The sequence below is a fragment of the Eubalaena glacialis genome, chromosome 7 (assembly GCF_028564815.1).
Source record: "Eubalaena glacialis isolate mEubGla1 chromosome 7, mEubGla1.1.hap2.+ XY, whole genome shotgun sequence".
NCBI lineage: Eukaryota > Metazoa > Chordata > Mammalia > Artiodactyla > Balaenidae > Eubalaena > Eubalaena glacialis.
Window position 1 is genome coordinate 71,687,376 of NC_083722.1, and position 19,574 is coordinate 71,706,949.

The 19,574-nt window shown below is 42.9% G+C and overlaps 1 protein-coding gene and 1 long non-coding RNA gene across 2 annotated transcripts; one reads left to right on the forward strand and one right to left on the reverse strand.

Moving 5' to 3' along the window:
- Positions 1–902: 902 nt before the first annotated feature.
- LOC133095375 (uncharacterized) lies at positions 903–16,624 on the reverse strand. The gene is made up of 4 exons (XR_009701592.1): positions 16,398–16,624; positions 14,985–15,110; positions 1,306–1,429; positions 903–925 (listed from the first exon to the last, which is right to left on the reverse strand). It is a non-coding gene; the product is annotated as an uncharacterized LOC133095375 (long non-coding RNA).
- FAM240A (family with sequence similarity 240 member A) lies at positions 15,040–19,013 on the forward strand. The gene is made up of 2 exons (XM_061196640.1): positions 15,040–15,188; positions 18,911–19,013. Exons 1-2 carry the CDS (start codon positions 15,046–15,048, stop codon positions 19,011–19,013), a joined length of 246 nt encoding a protein of 81 aa, XP_061052623.1. The 5' UTR covers positions 15,040–15,045.
- Positions 19,014–19,574: the final 561 nt, after the last annotated feature.

The window sequence follows — 19,574 nt, forward strand, 5'->3', positions numbered from 1 at the left end:
TTGAAGCCTCAGAGGGAAGCTTCTGTCAGCATTTGCCGTGGATGTCTCTTAGAGAAATTCCAGTTCCCGGCTCTGTATCAGTTGGGGTCTGCTGTGGGCAAGGGTCTTGGAAAATCACTGACCTATGGGTCAGTGATTGTCAAGTCCTGTTCTGCTTCTGCCCAGGCTGCCTGGCACTCAGGGGCCGGCTCACAAACATTATCCTCCTTCACCAGAGGAGCAGCATCATTTAGGTCACTTCCCAAGCTCATCTTACGCCTTTTGTCATCTTCACCGCACTTCTTATCACTTCTCCTCACCCTTGTTGATAACTCATTAGACAATGTGATTGAAAGCACTTTGTAAATTAAAAAATGTCCTACAAAACCAGTATTAAATGCTTAGCTATGCAGGATCACAATCATGACTCAGGGCTCCTGACCGCTCCACTAGGTCAAGTGGAGCCTGGAAGTAAGGAATCAGGCCTGGGAAAGGAATTGCTGAGAGAAGATAGAGGGAGATGAAAGATGTTCAGCTGCTTCCTATTTAACAACCCATGGGTCCTGGTGAAGGAGCACAGGTTTAAGGTTAAAGCCACCCAGAGATGGCAGAGTCAGGGACAGAGCCCTGCAGTAGACTCCTAACACAACCTCCAGACTTCTCTTGGATTTGGCCCAGCCATACAGAGACCTCTTTGCTTATGGTGACCACATTTCACAAACTGAAAAAAGACAGATCATAATCTTTAAGTAGCATCATCCTCAAGGGATAATAGGCTGGAATATTTGCAGTCAGGACTTTCCTCAAGATGCTGTGTGGGAAAGTCATCATACCTTTGTAATCTTGGCCATGTGCACCCCTTTTAACTCTCTGTGCTTGGTGGTATGGTCTTTGGGCTGTACACTCATCAGAGTTGCTTGTTTCCCATTCAATGCTCGGCCACATCCTAACAGAGATTGCACAGCTAATGAAGATGAGCTGTCAGGAATCACTTGGAATAAATTGGATTCCAGAACCCACAGTGTTAGAATCCAAGCCCTCACTTTCTGTTGATCAAACCCCAACAGTCCCACCCTATTTGGACATTTATTTGGTCATCTGTTTTTTTAACTGACCACATTGGCTAGAGTCATTTTCTATTTAAGTATCAAAGATTTAACTTTGAATCCCCTACCCTCCTCCCTATGAAGATGACCAGGGATGTTGACATGTCTTAGTCAAGTATGGCTCAAATGACACAATGTTAATCGTGTTTTATAAGGCTAGTTACTATTTATATTCTGTGTGCCTAATATATGGGCCGATTTCAACCAGATACAAACATACCAGCTTTAAGAGCACCTGCAGGCTTTGAGGTCAGACTGCCATAGGTTTGAGCCTCAGCTCTGCCACTTACAGCTGTGGGATCATGGTCATGTTGTTCAGTCTTTCCCAGACTCAGTTTTCATGTCTATAAAACAGGGACAAGAACCTCATGTGAGGACAGTCAGTGAAGAACCACAATATAACATCAAATGCTTCACAATATAACATACATAAATATTAGTTTCATCTTCCCCTACCCTCTCTCATAGAAAATTAGTCTCCTCTACTGAAATTCAAACATTCTATCTTCTTACTAATTTTACATTCCTTCCAAATAGGAAACAACGGGATAACTAATATGTCATGTGTAAAGCATTGTGAGCTTTTGCAGGGAATGGAACTCACTCCATGGAGCATTAGGAAGAGAGACCATCATTACGTTAACAGGAAAGTTCGGGGCTACCAGCCCTGGGAAGGCCTTTCCTGGTCCAGTCAGCTTAACCCAGAAAAGCAGCCAAATAAGGGCTAGAAACATCATGCAACCCACATAAATACTTCCAGTGTTGCAAAACCCAGGTTAGTAAGAGGTTGGGATCAGCTAAAGAAATGTGTTGGCTCCCCAATTTCTGCCTTATTGACCTTGAACTTGCCTGTAAAAGGCCTAACATTGTTGAGGGGCAGTACTTGCAGCTCAGCGTTGAATGAAAGCACCTTCCTCTAACAAGGGACTTCTTAGAGCCCCATTGCAAATGACAGAGATGGCCCTTCCTGGGGGCTCTGCCACTTCCTCAGTCTGGGCTGCAAGTGTGTTTCCTGCCAGCCCTCTTCTGACCGATGACTCATAACTTCTTTGCTTCCACTCAGCCTCCAAGCTTAGTAAAGCAGCCCCCTTCCTTATAAATGGGGTGTCTCACAAAGTCTCATTTGTGAACCTGATGGCTGGACCAGGTCCCCACTTGCCTGGAGCTGAATGACTCTTGATGGTTAGGGTTCCTGGTGTGCAGCCTGGTCTCTCTAACTGGGTTTCCCTTGGACTGTTTGGCGGGAGGGTTTTTTAAGCTGGGTTGTTATCTCCTGCAGGAGAGGCATGTTTTCATGCTATTTATTTCGCTCTCTCCCTGCCCATCCCCACCACGTCTAATAACACAGTTCTCAGAGCCAAGAGTATATGCTGCACAGAATGCAAACATCTCAAGATTCAGTTGGGCCCTGGCAACCCCTGGAATTCTCCTTCACCATTTTGGGACAACCCATCTCAAAAACTGAATCAGTACAAATCCCTTGTTTCCAAGAAAGGAGAAAGAAAGGAGAAAGACGATGACAACAGCAACAATAGCAGAAGCAAAAACATCTCCATCTATCAGGGTCTCCTCTGGGACAAGAGCTATGTGAGGAGCAAAGCAGCTGCATTTTCCAAATGCTCTGCCTGGTGGCAGAGTCTTCTCCTAGGACTGTGGCCTCTGCTTCTCTCCTGTCCTCCAAGGACTGCTTCAGCCGCACGGCTCTTGCAGCTGCCCTACTAGGTCAGGCCAAGTTCAAAGAGGGAGTTGTTCAAACCCTCAACTCAGAAAATGTCCCATTTCCACTGTATTGGGCTGTCTTAGGAATAAATGCAACTAGAAACCAACTAAGCAGCATCAGGCTCTGCAGCGTCCCCACGACTCACTTCAGAAAGCCTGAAACCTGGGTGCTGAGAGGGCTCGGAAGCTGTGACTCTTCCACTGCAAGCACACCCAGCACCCAGGTCTTGGTGCATCAACACCTTTCTCCAGAAAAGGAGCCAGGGCTGCAAAGAGAAATGGCTGATTCCACTGCAGGGGCAGGAAAGGTACAAGATGAGCCAAAAAGTAAGGAGGTCCTCAAAGAAGGATGGGGACATGTCAAAAGACACAGAAGCCAGCTTGAAGAGGCTCCCCCTGGCCAAATCTGCAACAATCTGGGCATCAAACTTTTAAATGGTAGTATGGATTATAATCCATTGAATAAAATAATAATCTATGAATCCATACTGACAATATATAGACAGACCAATAGACTGAGAGATAGTTGAGAAGAGCAAACTCTACTGTAGAATGCCAACTAATACATGTAGAAGTAAAGATGGTATTAGAAATTTACAGTTGCAACCATTATAATAAAAAATGTTTCAGGCAGGAGTCATCAGTGGGTGCTAAACCTGGAGGCTGAAAGTTTGATGAGCAACAGGATATTTACAGTCTCCTACTTGTTCCTCACAAAATACTTATTAATTAAGGGAGAAAGAATAACTTTACAGTGGATAAAACTGGCAGACACTACGTTAATCAATGATCAACAGAGACACCACCAACATAGAAACAAATGGCTATCTGTGCGTCCTGCTAGGGTGCCCTGAGCAGGAAACATCACTCCAGTGGTACTTATGCCAAAAACCCATAATCTGATTCTAACGATGACAGGAGAGCAAACAAAACCAAGTTGAAGGGTATTCTACAAAATACTGACCTATAGAATTAAAAACTGTCAGTGTGACGAAAGACCCAAATAAATTAATTAATTAAAAGGTTGAGGAAGTGTTCCAGATTAATGGAGATGTGACAAGTGAATGCAGTATACACACGATCTGGGATTGGATTCCAAATTGCTATCAGTTGCATTGAGAAAATCTGAAAAACATTTGTATGTAAGATAATAATTTTAAATTTCCTCATTTTGACCACTATATGGTGGTTATATAAGTGAACGTCCTTGTTCTTAGGAAATACACACTGAAGTATGAAGTATTTAAGAGTAAAGGGGCAGGATGTCTGCAACTCACTTTTAAACAGTTCAGAAAGGAGATGATGCATGGATGTATGGATAGATGGATGGATAGAGATGATAGGTATAGAGAGAGAGACAGATGCAGGAAATGCTACAGCAAATGTGGCAAAATGAACATTTGGTTAATCTTGGTGATGATATGGAATTCTCTGTACTATTCTTACAAAGTTTCTGTTAAGTGTGAAATTATTTTAAAACAAAAAGTTTTTAAAAAAACAAAGCAGGGCTTCCCTGGTGGCGCAGTGGTTGAGAATCTGCCTGCCAATGCAGGGGACACGGGTTCGAGCCCTGGTCTGGGAAGATCCCACGTGCCACGGAGCAACTAGGCCCGTGAGCCACAACTACTGAGCCTGCGCATCTGTAGCCTGTGCTCCGCAACAAGAGAGGCCGCGATAGTGAGAGGCCTGCACACCGCGATGAAGAGTGGCCCCCGCTCGCCGCAACTAGAGAAAGCCCTCGCACAGAAACGAAGACCCAACACAGCCATAAATAAATAAAAATAAATAAATTAAAAAAAAAAAAAAAAACAAAGCAAAACATGACAAGTGAAAAGGAAGATACTAAAAAAATATATGCAGGATGGGAATATAAAGTGGTACAGCCACTCCAGAAAGTAGTTTGGCAGTTTCCTAAAAACCTAAACATATACTTACCATATGACCCAGCAATTGAACTCTTGGGTATTTATTCCAGAGAAAGAAAACTTCTGTTCATAAAAAGCCTGTACACAGATGTTCATAGAAGCTTTGTGTATAATAGTTCCAAACTGGAAAGCACCAAAACATCCTTCAATAGGTAAATAATTAAAGAAGCTGATGCAGTCACATCATGGAGTACTACTCAGCAAAGGAACAAACTATTGATGCACACAACAGTTTAAATGGATCTCAAGGAAATCAGGCTGAGTGCAGAAAGTCAATGTCAAAAATTTACACACTGCATGATTTCCATTTATATAGCATTGTCGAAATGACAAAATTGTAGAGATGAAGAACAAATTAGTGGTTGCCAGAGGTTGTGGGTGGAGGGAAGGAAGGAAGTGGCTGTGAGTATAAAAGGACAACACAAGGGATCCTTATGATGGAACAAGTCTGTATCTTGACTGCGATGGTGGACACATAATCTGCACATATGATAAAACTGCACAGAGCTACACACACACACACACACACACAAGTGCATGTGAAATGGGTGAAACTTGAAGAAGCTGTGTGGATGGTACCAATGACAGTTTCCTGGTTTTGCTATTGTACTATAGTTATGCAACGTGCTAACTCTGAGGGAAACTGGGTGAAGGATGTGCAGTACCACCCCGTACATTTCTTTGCAACTCTCTGTGAATCTATAATTATTCCAAAATAAAAAGTTCAAACCAAGAAAACAGCAAGCCCCCGACAGAGCTTGTATGGGCTGCCCTGCTGACACTGCCATGACCTCTGCTCCCAAGAGATGTCCCTTGGGGAGTCTGGCCTGTGTGGTGTCCTTTCTTCTCACTTTATCTGGCAGCCCCACAGCTTTGCATGAAGTCTCAACCCCCTTCACTGTGTAACTTATCGCTGGGGAACAGATGATGGAAGCACAGGGCAGAGATCCAGAGAAATCTGGGTATGACCTTTAACAATACTGGAGCTCACATTGGATTAAGGGCTTTGAAGTCAGGCTGCTTGGGTTCAAACCCCAATCTGTCTCTTACCATCCATACGGCCTCAGATAAGATGCTTACCCTTTTGTGCCACAGTTTTCTTATCTATGAAGTGGGAGTGATGATAGTCCCTGATCATAGGTATATGATGTATATCATACTGTGTTTCTACCTATAAATCTTAGAACAGTACCAGACACCTAGAAAGAGTTAATAAATGTTAGTTGTCATTTATAATACAAATAAAAACAATTGTTTACCATTATTATATCTCTCTACAGGTTTAATCATTCCTATTTTACAATGAAGAAGCTGGGACTTAGCAAAACTAATTAGCTAGTGTGGGTTGACTAGTGACAGAGCTGAGATCCAAATCCAGAGCCTCCAAGTGCATGCCCTTTCCAATACGTCTGTCTGAGTCAGTGTGTGTGGAAGCCTTACCAGAAAGAGGAGGAGGGGAAAAATTCAGAAAGCAGAGAAAAGGAGAAAGAATAGATTATATTCTAGGAAGAAAGATGTGAAAGAACATCTCAACTGACTTAGACTATAAAGGAAATTTACGTTCCCACTTATTATGAGTTCCTAAGGTAGGGAGCCTCTAGGGTTGGTGAATTCAGTGGCTCAGCAATGTCATGGATCATATGGGTCTATCTTTCGACTCTGTGCTGTCAATTCAAAATTCAGTCAAATTAGGAAAATCATAAATGTTTGTCCTTTGGAGTAAACAAATTATAGAGGCTGTGAAATTCCATGCCAGGGCATTAAGTAGGTTTTCAGATCACTTGTGAGCACAGAGGAAATAGCAACACTTCAGAAGCTTAGTTTGATAAGTTTTTTCTTAAAGGACTTGCTAATGGCTTCACTAAAATTTGAGGAAGCTCATGTAACCAAAAAGGTTTTCCCAGCATATAACATGTCTGTAAAAAACAACAACAACAAAACTTTCAAGTTAATCTTTCACCTATTAAATATTGTTCCACTGTGGATTTCTCTTAAAGAGGAAAAGGGTATTAAAAACTTACAGTAGAAATATTTTACTAGCTTTTTTATCCTATCCTCTCTGTTTGCATATAACATGTATCAAGAGAAAAATGCTAAAAGCAAAATGGGTATTTTTACTTTACATATAATCCAGTGATATCAGCGTTGCTCTTGCTATCATTTTGAATAGCTGATGCTTTGAGGGGTTGCTTCCAAGTCCACCTCCCTCTTTCCCCGATAAGAAAACCTCCACTGCACTATCTGGTTCTGCTGGTTCTGCATGAGGCATTCATATTCGGAGAGAAAAGACTTATTAAAATACCTCTGCAGATTCAACATCAGCAATTCCACTTGCTTCACTGCCCTCAGATTTTGCAGTGGAGGTTTGAGCTTTGACACTGAAACTCATGTAACTAAGTTATAAGCATGCTTACTAGTAGCCTAGCAGGGTTTGATGATGACCTGACTGTTCTGACAGGGACCATCCCAGATGTTTAACCCAAGAACACAACAAGCTCCTTGAAATGGCTTGAAGGCCCCTTTCAACTGAGAAGCCCTTCTCGGTTTAATGCCTTTGCTGGAAGATGGTCATGGGTGTCCAGTTCTTGCTCCTGCTGGGGGACAACTAAGCAAACTGTGAAATGTTATCACCAAGCTCCCCGAGTGGATTAGCAGCTCCAAAGGGCAACACACATCTCTATGTCGTCCTGTAAAGTGACCCCAAAGCGTGACTTCTCACACCATCCTGGGCTCATTTACCCTCTGAAGGGCAGAGGGCCTCTTTGCCTGATGCACAGCAGGTTTAAGCTCACGGATAATCCAGAGAATGTTCTGAACAATAACTGGTTCCAGCCAAGTCATGGTCCCTGCAGGGTCTGCCAGGGCAGAAGCTCGCCTGCCCTTGGGTGGGCAGCGGGAACAGGCAATGGGAGCTATTTTTCACCAGGAAGCAGGTCACCATGTCCCTGGAATGAGACCTCTGTGATTCTGCTACTAATTTGGTGCCTGTAACCTTGAAAGGCTGAGGCATTTCTGAAACACCTCCACTCGGCATATAAAGGGTTGAGGCCCTGAGGTTTCAGGACAGGCCGTGGACTTTGCAAACCCTAGAGCTGCAATACTCACTCTCCTTGATACTGTATCAAGACAGCAGCAGATTCATCGCAAAGGTAAAGGATTTTGAACTTGAGTGTGCCTGGGATGGAAGTTCATCTTGAACTTCTTGGGGGAAGCAAATGGATAGACTCCTTGTAACCCTGTCTTTTTCAGCCACTGGGGTTCATCTTTCCCTCTGAACGCTCACCTTGCATCTGCTTGGGAATGACTTAGAAATCTTAATGGGGCTTTTCCATATCTAATTTATATATTTAAGCGATGCATTCAAAACAAGCTAAACTCTGTGAGAGCGCCAGAAATCAGTGCCAGTGTTCATTTAACACGGCACTGATAAGATGAAATCTTGTAAATGAAAACAGTGCATATGGAGGGAGAGATGCTAAAACCCCCAGAGGAACCAACATCCTCAAGGAATGTTCAGATAGAGACTCTCAACCACAGTGGGCTCCTCAGAAGACTGATGCTTAAGAGGATGTGCTAAATTCTGGTCTTTGTAATTCTGAAGCAGAGCTTCTTAAACTTTCCTATGCACGTGAATCATCTAGGGATCAGGTTAAGATGCAAATTTGGATTCAGATTTTGGTCTTGATAAACTCTGCATTCATAACAACTCCTAGGTGACACCAGTGCTGCTGGCCCATGCGACAATTGAGAAGCAGGGTTCAGTGGTGTTTCAGGGATGGTAAATAATCTTTAGACTTTGCAATGACTGAATCTTATCAAATAGCAAAAAGTCAAAAATAGTTCTGCTCTGTTTTTAAATTTTGATTTTTATATTAACATAGAGCAAAATGACCCTTTTGTGTGTTCTCAGTTCTAAGAATTTACCACACATTCAGCTCTGTGTAACCACCATCACAATCAGGATACAGAACAATTACATCACCCCTTCCCCCCACCCCACCAGTTTCCTCATGCTATGGCTTTGCATTTATACTCTCCCCCTACCTCTAACCCCAGGCAATTATTATAGCCTTGTCTTTTTGAGAATGTCATATAAATGGAATCATAGAGGGTATAGAGTCTACTGAGATTGGCTTCTTCCACTCAGCATGAATGCCTTTGAGGTTCATCTAAGTTATTGAAAGGAGCAACAGTTTGTTCCTTTTTATTACTGCACAGTATTCCATTCTATGGATGCTCAACAGTTATTCACACATTCAATGACTATTGGTTGTCTCCACATTTTGGCAATGACAGATAGAACTGTGTGTGGGTGTGTAGGTTTTTGCTAGAACGTAAGTTTGCATTTCTCTAAGCTAAATAACTAGCAACGGGATTGCTGGGTCATATGGTGGGAATATGTTTAACTTTATAAGTTATAACGTATGAGAGTTCCAATTGCTCCATACCTCTCCTCTCTAGCACTTGATATTGTCAATATATAAATTTTTATTTTGGCCATTCTTATAAGGATGTAGCAGTATCTCTGCACTTTCCATTTAATTTGTATTTCCCTAGTGGCTAATGATGTTCAACATCTTTTAACATGCTTAATTGATATCTGTGCATCCTCTTTGGTGAAGTGTCTGCTAAAGTGTTTTGCCCATCTTTTAACTGGGTTGCTTGCTTTCAAATTGTTGAGTTTTGAAAGTTCTTCATATATTCTGGACACAAATCCTTTATCATATACGTGATTTGCAAATATTTTTTTCTCAGTCTGTATCTTGTCTTTTCATTCCTTTTGGAGAGCAAAGTTTTCTAATTTTGGTGAAGCCCAATTTATTAATTTTTCTTTCATGAAGTGTGCTTTTTGTCATGTCTAAGAACTCTTTGCCTAGCCTCAAGCCACAAAAAAAACTTCTCCTATATTTTCTCTTAAAAGTTTTATAGCTTTACATTTTATATTTGATCTATAATCCATTTGAGTTAATTTTTATATAAGGTGTGGGGTTTAGGGGGGTTTTGGTTTGGGTTTTTTTTTTTTTGCATATTGGTATCTTATTGTTCCAACACTATTTGTTGAGACATATCTCTGTTGTGTCTTTTTTTTTTTTGCCGATATCACACATCTTCATTATTGTAGCTTTATAGTAAGACTTAAAATCAGGTAGTGTAATTCCTTCAACTTCATTCTTCATTTTCAAAAGGGCTTTAGTTACTCTAGTCCTTTTGCCTTTCCATAAGTTTTATAATCAGTTTGTCTTCATCTATTTTTAAAATTCCAATCTGGATTTTTATTAGAATTGCAATAAATCTATAGATTAATTTCGGGAGAACTGATATCTCTGCTATGTTGTCTTCCAATCCATTAACATGATATGTCTCTGCATTTATTTAAGTTTTCTTTTATTTGATTCATCAGCATTTTGCAGTTTTTAGCAACCATATTTTGCACACGTTTTGTTAGATTTATATCTAAGTATTTAATTTGGGGGGAGTTATTGTAAATGGTATTGTCTTTTTAATTTCAATTTCCAATTGTCCACTGGTAGCATATACTAATTTCTATGTATTAAACTCATATCCTGCATCTTCGCTAAACTCACTTACTAGTTCCAGGAATTTATTTTTTGTGATTTGCTTCATGGGCACTTGAAAAGAATCTGTATTCTGTCGTCACTGGGTAGAGATCTACCAACTACACTTAGATCTAGGTGGCTGCTGCTGCTGCTGAATTTTTCTATATTGGTGATTTTCTCTCTACTAAGTTCTGCTGTTTGGGATCAGATCCACACATGTGCAGCCCACAGGCCAGCCTAGGCACTCATGAGCAATTTTTAAGGATACCCACCTCCGTGGTATCCCTGGTAATTTCCAATTCCCTGGACTCCCCTTTTTCAATCCTCTGGCCAGAAACTTAGGGCTTTAGTTACCTGCTCTGCTGTGCCCTTCTGGTGGCTGCACCCACACCTGGGTCATGTGCTGAGAGGACAGAGAGAGAGAGAAAAGCAGCGAGGGTCTGCTCCATCCAGTAGGACCACAGCTCCTCCTACCAGAGCAGGTGGGTTTTGCGTCTCTGCAGGCCCTGCTGCTGGTCAATTCCATTGCTGCTGCCAAGCTCCCTTGCCTTGGAATATCCTGGAGACCCGCAAGAATGGGGAAAAGGAAAAGTAGTGATTTCCCTCATTCTCTGAGCATCAGGAGTCTCCTTTCTTCCTAGAATCAGAGGACTGCTTGGAGCTCTCTCTGTCCACGTTCCCACTTCTGAGTTTCCTGTTGACTTGAGTCTAAACTGGGGATACCAGGATAAAAATAGAAAACTTAGCACCATTCAACGGTAATTGGAATTCTGGCCTTCTTCTCCAATCTACCTGCTACTGTTTACGTCTTGGAGTCCACAAGCAGTTGCACTGAGTATTCTGTCCAGGCTTTGGAGCTGCGTTCTTTGGAGAGACGGGTAGAGTGTGCTTCCTCCATTTTATCTGGAACTGGAACCCTACTTCAAACCATGATCTTTATGAAGCTTTGTGAAATGTTGTTAAAAAAAAAAAAAAAAGAACCATGAAATAGTTGCTCTTATGAGGTGTTGGGTATGCAAGAAGTACATTGGTGGCACACATAGTCGGCTGGGATGCAGTGAGCCACACTAGCCGAGAGTCACAGGAATAATTGATACGTCAAAATTCTTCTTAAAATAACGCTCACATTCCTCAATTTGGGTTTAATACTCTGAGTGACCAGAGACTTAGGAGACTAAATGGTTGGCACAGCAATTAGCGCTCACAATGGACAAATGTGCCTTTGTTTCAGTTGACTCACTAACATCATTTGGCACTTTGTGCAGCACAAATGCCTCACAGATGGTGACAAGTTCAACACACTTTGTTTAACTGAATTCTGTGAAGGTGTTACACACTGTCGTTCTCTTTAAGCACTCATTAATTTTGTGAAGTAAAGTTCATAATTGTCATTGAAGTTATGACTTTTCTGGGCTGGTGGTGATTGACTGGAAGGAATACTATTGATTCTCTTGAGAGGAGTGCAGTCTGGTGGATGGTATTCTTGGTTGAGCAGATACAGACGAATAGAGCCATTTATTTATCAAGGACAATAGAGCCATTTATTTATCAAGGACAATAGAGCCATTTATTTATCAAGGACAATCACCTATGTTTCCAAAAGGCTTTCCAACTATTGATATCTTCCTCATCACATTTCTGCAAGGTGGAGTAGTTGTCCACATTTTAGAAGCCAGAAAACCAAAACACAAATGCTCCCAGAAACATGTATTACCCGTGAAGGAGTGGGCTAAACCCTAACAATGAGATGCTGGGTCTCCCAGGAGGTTAGAGCTGGGGAGCTTGGATGAATCTCCAGTCCAAAGACGGAAGACAATTTTTCTCTACGCTTATTTTATTTTATTTATTTATTTTTTAAATTTTATTTATTTATTTATATTTATTTTTGGCTGCGTTGGGTCTTCGTTTCTGTGCGAGGGCTCTCTCTAGTTGCGGCGAGCGGGGGCCACTCTTCATCACGGTGCGCGGGCCTCTCACTATCGCGGCCTCTCTTGTTGTAGAGCACAGGCTCCAGACGCGCAGGCTCAGTAGTTGTGGCTCATGGGCCTAGTTGCTCCACGGCATGTGGGATCCTCCCAGACCAGGGCTCGAACCCGTGTCCCCTGCATTGGCAGGCAGATTCTCAACCACTGCGCCACCAGGGAAGCCCTTATTTTATTTTTAAAATATTTATTTTATTTTATTTCTTTTATTTTTGCTGTGCCGGGTCTTAGTTGCAGCACACAGGATCTTTTTGTTGCAGCATGAGGACTTCTTAGTTGCGGCATGCATGCAGGATCTAGTTCCCCGACCAGGGATCGAACCCAGGTCCCCTGCATTGGGAGCACGGAGTCTTACCCACTGGACCACGAGGGAAGTCCCTTCCTACGTTTATTTAGGCATAACTTGTGTGTAATAAAATCCACCTGCTTTAGATGTACAGTTTGATAAGTTTTGGCAATTGTATACAGTTGTTTAACCATCATGAGAAGCAAGATACAGAACATTTCCACAAGCTTAAAAGGCTCCCCAGGCCCCTTTGCAGTCAGTCCCTTCCCTCACCTCGACCCCAGGCCACCCCCTCTGCTTCTGTCACTCTGGTTCTGCGGGGCTCCCACCACAGGCCTCTGCACAGTCCACTTCCTGCACCCTGGGTGCTCCTACCCACTCATCCTGCGTGTCCCTGCCCCTAGGAAGCACCCCGAAGCCCTCAGACCAGGCCAGGTGACTCCAGGGTGCCCCTCACTGGCCCCACAGACTTTCCCTCAATGCCTGAAGCACTGCCACTGGGATCACTGCCACTTCCAGGCCAGCTCTTCAGGATAAAGATAACTTGGAGATGGGGGGCATTTATTCAATTCAACAAATATTTATTGAGCACCAGTACATGCTTTAATATATTTAAATAAAACATAGGATAATCACATTTCCTAAAAACTCCGGGGGCTTACTGCAAGGTCAGTTGGATCTCTGCTCTTTTGCCAGAAAAGTATGAGATCACTGAGCACTTCCAGGGGATAAGAAAGTCACTTTCCTCCTCCCTAGGAGACAGTTCGGGGCAGTGGATGGGGCCTGGGCCCTGAGTACGACAGCTGCCCCACTTACCAGCTGTATGACCTCGATAAAGCCACATGGCTACTCAACTTTCTTACCTGCAGAATAGTGCTTACCTTGCAAGATGGCTGTTGCTGTGACATCCCTATGCTCAGCCCTCACTACCTCAGAGTCCCTGGGGCCAGCTCTGACCCAGACGTGACCATCACATAAGAGGACAGGATCAAAGACCGAGTTCTCACCTTGGCTGCACATTAGAATCACAGGGGGCGCTTTTAAAAATCCTGACACCCAGGCCACATCCCAGGCTGATGAAATCAGACTCCCTGGGGACTGGCATTTGTTTTTTGTAGCTCCCCAAGTGATTCCAAGGTCAGCCAAGGTCAACAGACACTGATCCAGAAAGAAAAGAGAAGAGAAGTAGAATTATTTCATGTCTATCGAAAGAAAGTTGGGGGAGGTTGTGATAATTACTTATTGTTAATTATTACACTATGTCCTATACAGTTTGAGGTTTTAGAACTACAAAAGTTATATTTATTCAGAACTTTATAAACTGCGAAACAATTGAATATTCACGATCAAATTTAATCTTCAGAGAAATTTGAAAGATGAGGAGTCTGAGGCCTGGAGAACTTATTGTCAAACAGAAGGTGCATCAAGTTAATCGACAAATAGGTCTGCAGTGAATGTCTGGCTTCAAACCCCTCTCCGCTTCCACCCTGCCCTTGTCAGTCCCTCTGGGAGAGCTGTGATCCAGACCTTCATGCTGATTCCAGACCCAGGTGTCCAGACGCCCCTTCAGTACTTCCCCTTGGATGTTAGCGCCCAGGCAACTCAAACTCTGTCCAGCACTGCTCAAGGTCACTCTGCACGGCCCTCCTCCTCCGGTTGCCCATCTTTGCACAGGCACAGCCAGTGCAGCTCCACTGACATCCCTCACCTTTTTTTACCACGTGGCGCTGACCACCTCCAGAATGCCTTCATTACCCTTGCCTCTACCACCTGGTCATAGCTCCTCCCTGGACATTTCCAGTAGCCCACTAACTCCTTTCCCCGCACCCACTCTCACCCTCCAGCCCCTGCTTTTGACCTGTCTGCTAGACCAACCAAGGTCTAGGAGTTGGGCAGGGGTTTCTTCATGTAAAAAAGTGAGCATTTTTGAGTATCTGATATGTATGATTTCACACACAAGCGTGTGCACACACACAGGCACGCACAAACCTCAAAGCTGCTTGCTCGGTTGTGTCAGATGTTGGGACCATTTTCTGTGACAAACCTCTTTAGTAAAGGGCTTGAAAACATTCAGAAGTGTGCAGCCTGCCTTCTGCCAGTTACAGCTGTGGGACCACAAGCAAATTCTATCACTCCTCAAATGTCCCACCTATAAAATGAGGAAGGGAATGTTGACTCATGGGGATGTGGTGATAACTAAAGGCATAAAATGCCTGTCACACACTACTTGCTGATAAAAAGCTGAGGGGCCGTTCATCTGTAAGGAGGAAGGAAGGACAGAGACATTTGCTAGGTGCCTGTGACACGCCAGGCTCCAGCAGGGAGCTTCTGCCTTCACATCCCTGGATCCTGTCAACAAACCAGTGTATCCCCCCGTGAGGTTCTGTGCCTGACCTGGGTCTCCCTCAGGTAAATAGCAGGGTCTGTACCTTCCAGAGTCCAAGAGAACGTGTTCTACGGGGGTTCGACTGATATTTTCTTTTTCAGGGGATGAACAATCAGTACGTCCGCCGGGAGGTCTTCTGCCGGAACACCTGTCACGAGCTCAAACGCTTCTGGGAAAGAGAAATTGGCAAACAGACTTATTACCGAGAATCAGAAGAGCATCGCCTGGGAAGAAGTGCACTGGGAAAGTATGTGGCTTGTCTATTTTTTATTATTGATAATTAATTTTTAAAAATAGACTTTAATTTTTAGGGCAGCTTTAGGTTCACAGAAAAACTGAGCAGAAGGTAAGAGAGCTTTCATACACCCCCTCCCCGCCATACACAACCTCCCCTACCAGCAACATGCCCCACCAGAGAGGTGCATCTGTTACAATCCATGAACCCACATGGACACATCATACCCACCCTTACTTGTCTGTTTTTTAAAAGCAAAATTGATTTCCCCAGAAGAATGCCAGATGGGCATCCTAGAGGACATAATTATTTTGATTTTCCATGCATATGGTCCTGTCACCATCTATGGTTATGGGCAGTAATTTTAAAAATTCTTTAGGACTTCCCCGGTGACTCCGTGTTTCCACTGCAGGGGATGCAGGTTCAATCCCTGGTGGCGGAACTGAGATCCCACATGCCGCGTGACAGCAAAAAATAAATAAATAAATAAATAAATAAATAATAATAAATTCTTCTAAGCTAACAAATGTACACTCTAGTTCTTATCTGCATAAACAGAAAAATCTCTCCTCTCTGTCACCATTTCTAGTGTGTGAGGGTTACACTAAATTTGGGGAGCAGATCAGCAGATGTATCCGTGAAGAGCAATCAAGCAAAGGAGACAATGACCAATTAATTCTCAGTGCTCATTTGGGTAAAGACACAGGATGTCCTGCATGCTTCTAGGAGGAGGGCCAATGGGCTCTCAGCCCTCTGGTGTGCATCCCTGTTCTAGCCAAGCAAGTCGAGTGGAGAGCAGTAACTCACGTGAGCAGACCAGGGTTGCTGTCTCTGGAAACAGTGACACCTCACCACCCTCACACATACCGCCTCTCGATAACTGCAGGGGGTCACCCACAGGACACAGGGAAGGACAGGCCGGGTCGTCTACCCCCTCATAGGGAACAGCTCAGCCACTGTCTGTTCACTAAGACCACAGCTAGTGTGTGGCCAGTTGCTGGTGGGGCAGGTGTGTGCTGGCCCAACGGCAGGGCCCACGACCCCATACTGTCAGTCCATGGTTGCTGGGCTGAGAACATGCATGAACTCACAAGACTTAAATTCACTGTTACCTTCCAAAACCCCGTCCTGAGCCCTAGAGGCGAACCCAGCCTCTTCCACATGCAGAGACCTGCTCAGCCATATTCCTGGCCACAGGCAAGAAAAAGCAGACTGTCCTACCTGCTGAGGCGTTGTGTTAGGGCATCTTGTCCAGTGATTCTCAGAGAAGCTGAGTCAGGTGGCCAGTCATCTGGGGAGTCCCTGCCATCTTCCTCCCCCGAGGCCAGGCCACTCAGCATGCTGCACACCAGAGGCCACACTGAGGCCTGTGCCACATGTGTGTCCCCCGGGGCAGTACACAGAAGGCCTCAGGTGGAGTGAAACTGACCTGCGGAAGATGCAAAAACCTTGTCTCTAAGCAAGGAGTAAGCCAAGGGGTGAATAAAATAGGCTCTGAAACAAACTGTGGTTTATTAAAACATTAAAATATATGTGTGCAGGATCTCTCCATGCACATAAAAAAGACTGCAGGAAAGACACTTTCTGGTTGGTGGGGTCGCAAGACTCTAACTTATTTATCCTTCTCCTGCCTCTTCTAATCTGAACCTGGGTAGTCTGGCTCCAGAGGGTCTCTGCTCCTCACCACTACTCCACGTTGTCCCTTCATAAATTGTAGAAGACAGTTCTGGTTCATTAGGTTGTTCTGAGGCTTGAATAAGAAAATGTGCCTAGAGACTTCCCTGATGGTCCACTGGTTAAGGCTTTGCCTTCCAATGCAGGGGGTGCGGGTTTGATCCCTGGTCCGGGAGCTAAGATCCCACATGCCTCGTGGCCAAAAAACCAAAACATAAAACAAAACCAATATTGTAACAAATTCAGTAAAGACTTTAAAAATGGTCCACATCAAAAAAATCTTAAAAAAAAAAAAAAAAGAAAATGTGCCTAAAGCACCCAGCATGGGGCAGGGCCCAAGGTCAGGGCTCACAAATGTCAGGCCCCCTGCCTCCTCCACACTCCCACTTAATCCAGGATTGAATATAGCAGCAGCAAGATGCTGAAGGAAGAGCCCTCCGGATGAGTAGCAAGTCTCCCTGTGCCTCAGTTTCCTCCTTGTTATTTTTATCATAGAGAAACAAACACTGACAGAAGAGGGATGTTGGGGAGTTACTGCCTTTAATTAGTGGGGAGCAGTAGGTTGATAGTGTTGTTCAACTATATCCTTACTGATTTCTTGTCTGTTTTACTGATGGTTGAAATATGGGTACTGAAGATTTGCAGATTTGTCTATTTCTCCTTACAGATCTATCACATTTTGTTTCATGTATTTTGAAGCTCTGTATTAGGTACATAAATGTTTAGGATTATTATATACTCTTGATGAATTAAACCTTTTATGACAAAACAACCCTCTTTCTCTTTGGTAATATTCTTTGCTATGAACTCTACCTTGTCTGTTGTTAATATAACCACTCCAGCCTTCGTTGATTAGGGTTAAGATGGGATATTTTTCCATCTTTTTACTTTTAACCTATTTGTGTCTTCATATTTAAAATGAGTTTCTTATAGGCAACATATATTTGGATATATTTTAATGCAATCTGTCAACCTTTGCATATCAATTGGATTACTTATGTCATCAACATTAATTGGTATGATTGGGTTTAAATCTACCATCTTGTTATTTGTCACCCGTTTCTCTCAACAGTTATTTATTCCCTTTCTTTTTCTGCCTACTTTTGAATTAAATATTTTTTATGATTCCATTTTATCTCCTCTTTTGGCTTTTTAACTATATCTCTGTGTGTTATTTTAGTGGTTGCTTTAACATTTACATGTACATCTTTAACTTATCACTGTCTACCTTCAAGTGATACATTATTTCCTGTAGAGGGTAAGAACCTTACAATCATATAGTCCCATCTCTCCGCTCCTGGTCTTTGTGTTATTATACAAAGTACAATTTGACTTCCACATATGTTATAAACGCCATATTACATCATTAACAGTTTTGCTTTGAACTGATTATCTTTTTTTTTGGCTGTGCCGTGCAGCTTGAGGGATCCTAGTTCACTGACCAGGGATAGAACTCGTGCCCCCTGCAGTGGGAGCGCAGAGTCCCAACCACTGGACCGCCAGGGAATTCCCATGAACCACTGACTATCTTTTAAAGAGATTTAAATAGTAAGAAAAAAAAAGTATTAATACGCACACACACAGATGTCTTTCCAGGTGCTCTTCATTCCACTGTGCAGATTTCCTTGTGGTGTCATTTTTCCATCTGCTTGAAGGACTTCCTTTAACATGCCATATGTGACAGTCTGCTGGTAGTGAATTCTTCCAGTTTTTGCATATCTGAAAACAACTTTATCTCACCTCTGTTTTTGAAAGATAGCTTTGCTGGGTAAATAATTCTAGATTTAAGGTTTTTTTCCCCTCCTGTACTTTAAAGATATTGCACTTTCAAGGGAAATTTCAGAGAATTAAGACTAGAATAGTGCTCAAACAGAAGTGAGAGTTCAAATATGTATATATTTAAATTTGCAAGTCTTCCGCACACCTTTTAAAACCTGAACACATGCATGCACACACATGCATACACAGACACCTTCAGAATAAAAAGGAAGGAAGCTTCCCTGAACCAAAAGCCATGGAGATGAATACTCCGTTTGTGTATATTTTGTTTCTATTTTCAGGCTCAGAGAAGAATGGAAGCAGAAACTGGAAACAAAGCTGAGACTACGGAACAATTCAGATGAGACAGAAAAGCGGGCCAATGTTGGCCAAGAGCTTCACTGACACAAGAGGATACAAAGCACGGAGGTCACTCTGCCCGGACAAGCCAGTGCAAATCCCTGAGTCCCTTTGCTACATCATACAGATCCCATACTATTGTTTCCCCCACCTGTAAATCCTGTGGGGATTTACCTGTGAATCCTTCCCCACTGCTGAGTGGGGATTATTAGCCAAGGCAGTCCTCTCTGCATGGGGACCAGAATATTATCCCCAACATGTCTAAAGACGAGATTATCTAACAGCAAAGCTCCATGCAGCATACTTTATTTCCATATAATTATCTTCTAATTTTGAAATCCCGATATTTGAAATTCTGAGCACATGAGGGGGGATGATTTTCACGGTCACACTTTAAACATCGCACATTAGTTTTGCTCCACATTTCTCCTAGGAAACAGCACCATGTAATCCTTTCTCTTGTTTTCTCTTTATGAGAAGAGAAATGCACCTATCTGCAGAAATAAAAATATTGTAAATAGTCATTACAATAAGGTTTGCAGATTAACTGATCTAATATTATTTTTCTCCACATGAATTTAATAGGCTTATTCAAAAACATGTTTA

Excerpts from the sequence above, each read along its gene's own strand:
- FAM240A (XM_061196640.1), top strand. The coding sequence starts at position 15,046 with ATGAACAATCAGTACGTCCGCCGGGAGGTCTTCTGCCGGAACACCTGT. Across the intron at positions 15,189-18,910 it reads GGAAGAAGTGCACTGGGAAA|GCTCAGAGAAGAATGGAAGC; the intron begins GTATGTGGCTTG and ends TTCTATTTTCAG.